Raw genomic sequence first — 2,382 nt, 5'->3', positions numbered from 1 at the left:
CCCACCCACCGGTGCCGCCGCCGGGGCCCCTCGGTCGTGCCCGGGGGCCGCCTGCTGCCTCGCCGCCCGCTTGCGGCCGCGCTCCTCCTCCTCGCCCTCGTCCTGCAGCTGGGCGTAGTGCGCGATGACGCCGTCCAGGCGGCTCAGTGCCACCGAGCGGTTCTTGCGCAGCCGCTTGGCCAGCGCCGGGTCCGCCAGCGCCGGGTCCGTGCCTGCGGGGCGGGGGGCGGGGGGCTCAGGGCAGCCGGGGGGGCGCCGACGCCCCAGGACGGCGCGACCGCGAGCTCCGGCACGTCCCCGGGAGCTCCGTGACCTCCCAGGGGCTCCATCACCTCTTGACCAGCTCCAGCACACCCCCAGGGGCTCCACCACACCCCCAGGGGCTCCACCACATCCCCAGGGGCTCCACCACATCCCCAGGGGCTCCACCACGTCCCCAGGAGCTCCACCACATCCCCAGGGGCTCCATCACACCCCCAGGGGCTCCATCACCTCTTGACCAGCTCCACCATGTCCCCAGGAGCTCCATCACACCCCCAGGGGCTCCACCACGTCCCCAGGGGCTCCATCACCTCTTGACCAGCTCCAGCACACCCCCAGGGGCTCCATCACATCCCCAGGGGCTCCATCACCCCTTGACCAGCTCCATCACACCCCCAGAGCTCCAGCACCCCTCCGCCAGCCCCACCATCCTTCCATGAGCTGACACCTCTCTGAGCTCCGTCACCCCTCCATGAGCTCCATCACCTCCCTATGGGCTCTGTCCCCCTTCCACGAGCTCCATCGTCCCTCTCTGAGCTCCACCACCCCCCTACAAGCTCCGTGAGCTCCCTGCACCAGCTCCATCACCCCTGCACCCGCTCCGTCGCCCCCCCAAGAGCTCGGTCACCCCTCCGCCAGCCCCGTGCCCCTCACCCGGCCGGTACTGATCCGTCAGGTGGCTGCCGAAGTTGTAGACGAGGTCGAGGTGGCGCCGCTCCTGCAGGCGGTTGCCCACCTCGCGGAAGGCGTCCTGGGCCATGCTCTCCATCTGGCGCCGGGCGAGCCCCAGGCTGTGGCGGGCGCTGGCCTTCTGGATCACCTTGAGGATGTCGGTGTAGTCGGGGAAGGCCTCGGGGCGGTTGATGAAGCGCTCGATGCGCCGGTTGACCTCGGGGTAGCGCGTGCCGCGGTAGGCGATGCGCTGCTCGATGACGCGGCCGGTCAGGCTGCTGCACTGCTTGAGCTCGCACAGGCGCTGGAAGATGCGCATCATCTTGCGCTTCAGCCGGCTCTCCTGCAGGTAGCTCGAGTCCTCGCTGTCCAGCTCGGCCAGGTCCAGCTCCCGCTCCTGCAGCCGGCGGATCTCCCCGGTGTAGACCCGCAGCAGGTTCTCCAGGTAGCGGATCTGGCGCTTGGAGCCGGTGGGCGGCCGCGGGGCGGCGGCGGCGCCGGGCTCGGGCGCCGCCTGCGGGGCGTCGGGGGGCGGCGTGGGCGTCGGGGCGGGCGGCGCGGAGGCCAGCGGGAGCTTGCGGCGCAGGGTGTGGGCCTTGAGCACGGTGCAGAGCTCGTTGATGTAGACGTAGACCTTGTTGTGGCGCGCCCGCACGCGGGCCAGGCAGCGGGCCAGGACGTTGCGCAGCTCGGCCGAGGCCAGGAAGTCCGGGCTGGCCTTCTGGTGGCGGCCCGACAGGAAGGGGATGACCTCGGGGTGCTCCTCCGTCAGGCGCGTGCAGAGCTCCAGGAACTGCGGGGACGGAGAGGACGAGGTGGCGCGGGGACGGCCAGGGGAAACGGGACGTGGAGACACAGCGGGGGACGCGGGGACTGCAGGGGGACGTGGAGGCGTTGAGGGGACACGGGGGTGTCAATGGGGACGGAGACGTTGAGGGGACAGCGGGGGTTGGAGACGTTGAGGGGACAGCGGGGGTGTCAATGGGGATGGAGACGTTGAGGTGACATTGGGGTACCAAGGCGGCACGGAGACAATAAGGTGACAAAGAGACGTCAACGCGGGATGGAGGGGTTGAGCTGACACAGAGACAATGAGGTGACGTGGAGGTGCCAAGGTGGCATGGAGACAATGAGATGTCAACGTGGGATGGAGACAACGAGGTGACAAAGAGTTGTCAAGGTGACACGGAGACCCCGAGGTGACACAGAGACCCCGAGGTGACACGGGGATGAGAATGAGGATGAGAAATGCCAACGGGGACACGGAGATGCTGAAGTGGGACAGAGGCGGAGGTGACACGGGGACACCAAGGGGGACGGGGACACTGGGGGAACGTGGGGATGCTGGGGGGGAAGCAGAGAGGTGGGGATGGAGGGGCCGAGGTGGCTCCGAGGGACAGAAACAGGGAGGTGGCACGGGGACAGCACCAGGGACAGCGAGGTGACAAC

The 2,382-nt window shown here is 69.3% G+C and overlaps 1 protein-coding gene across 1 annotated transcript; it reads right to left on the bottom strand.

The window, feature by feature from the left end:
• Positions 1-9: 9 nt before the first annotated feature.
• Positions 10-1,819, bottom strand: LOC118159469 (death domain-associated protein 6-like; the record flags this gene model as incomplete). The annotated part of the gene is made up of 2 exons (XM_035314046.1): positions 10-212; positions 916-1,819. Coding segments are annotated over 2 exons (1,107 nt in total), but the record flags the coding sequence as incomplete, so codon positions are not given.
• Positions 1,820-2,382: the final 563 nt, after the last annotated feature.

The sequence above is a fragment of the Oxyura jamaicensis genome, unplaced genomic scaffold (genome assembly GCF_011077185.1).
Source record: "Oxyura jamaicensis isolate SHBP4307 breed ruddy duck unplaced genomic scaffold, BPBGC_Ojam_1.0 oxyUn_random_OJ70551, whole genome shotgun sequence".
NCBI classification, from domain to species: domain Eukaryota; kingdom Metazoa; phylum Chordata; class Aves; order Anseriformes; family Anatidae; genus Oxyura; species Oxyura jamaicensis.
Note: the sequence above shows the minus strand (reverse complement) of the source record. Positions and strands in the feature narration are given on the sequence as shown.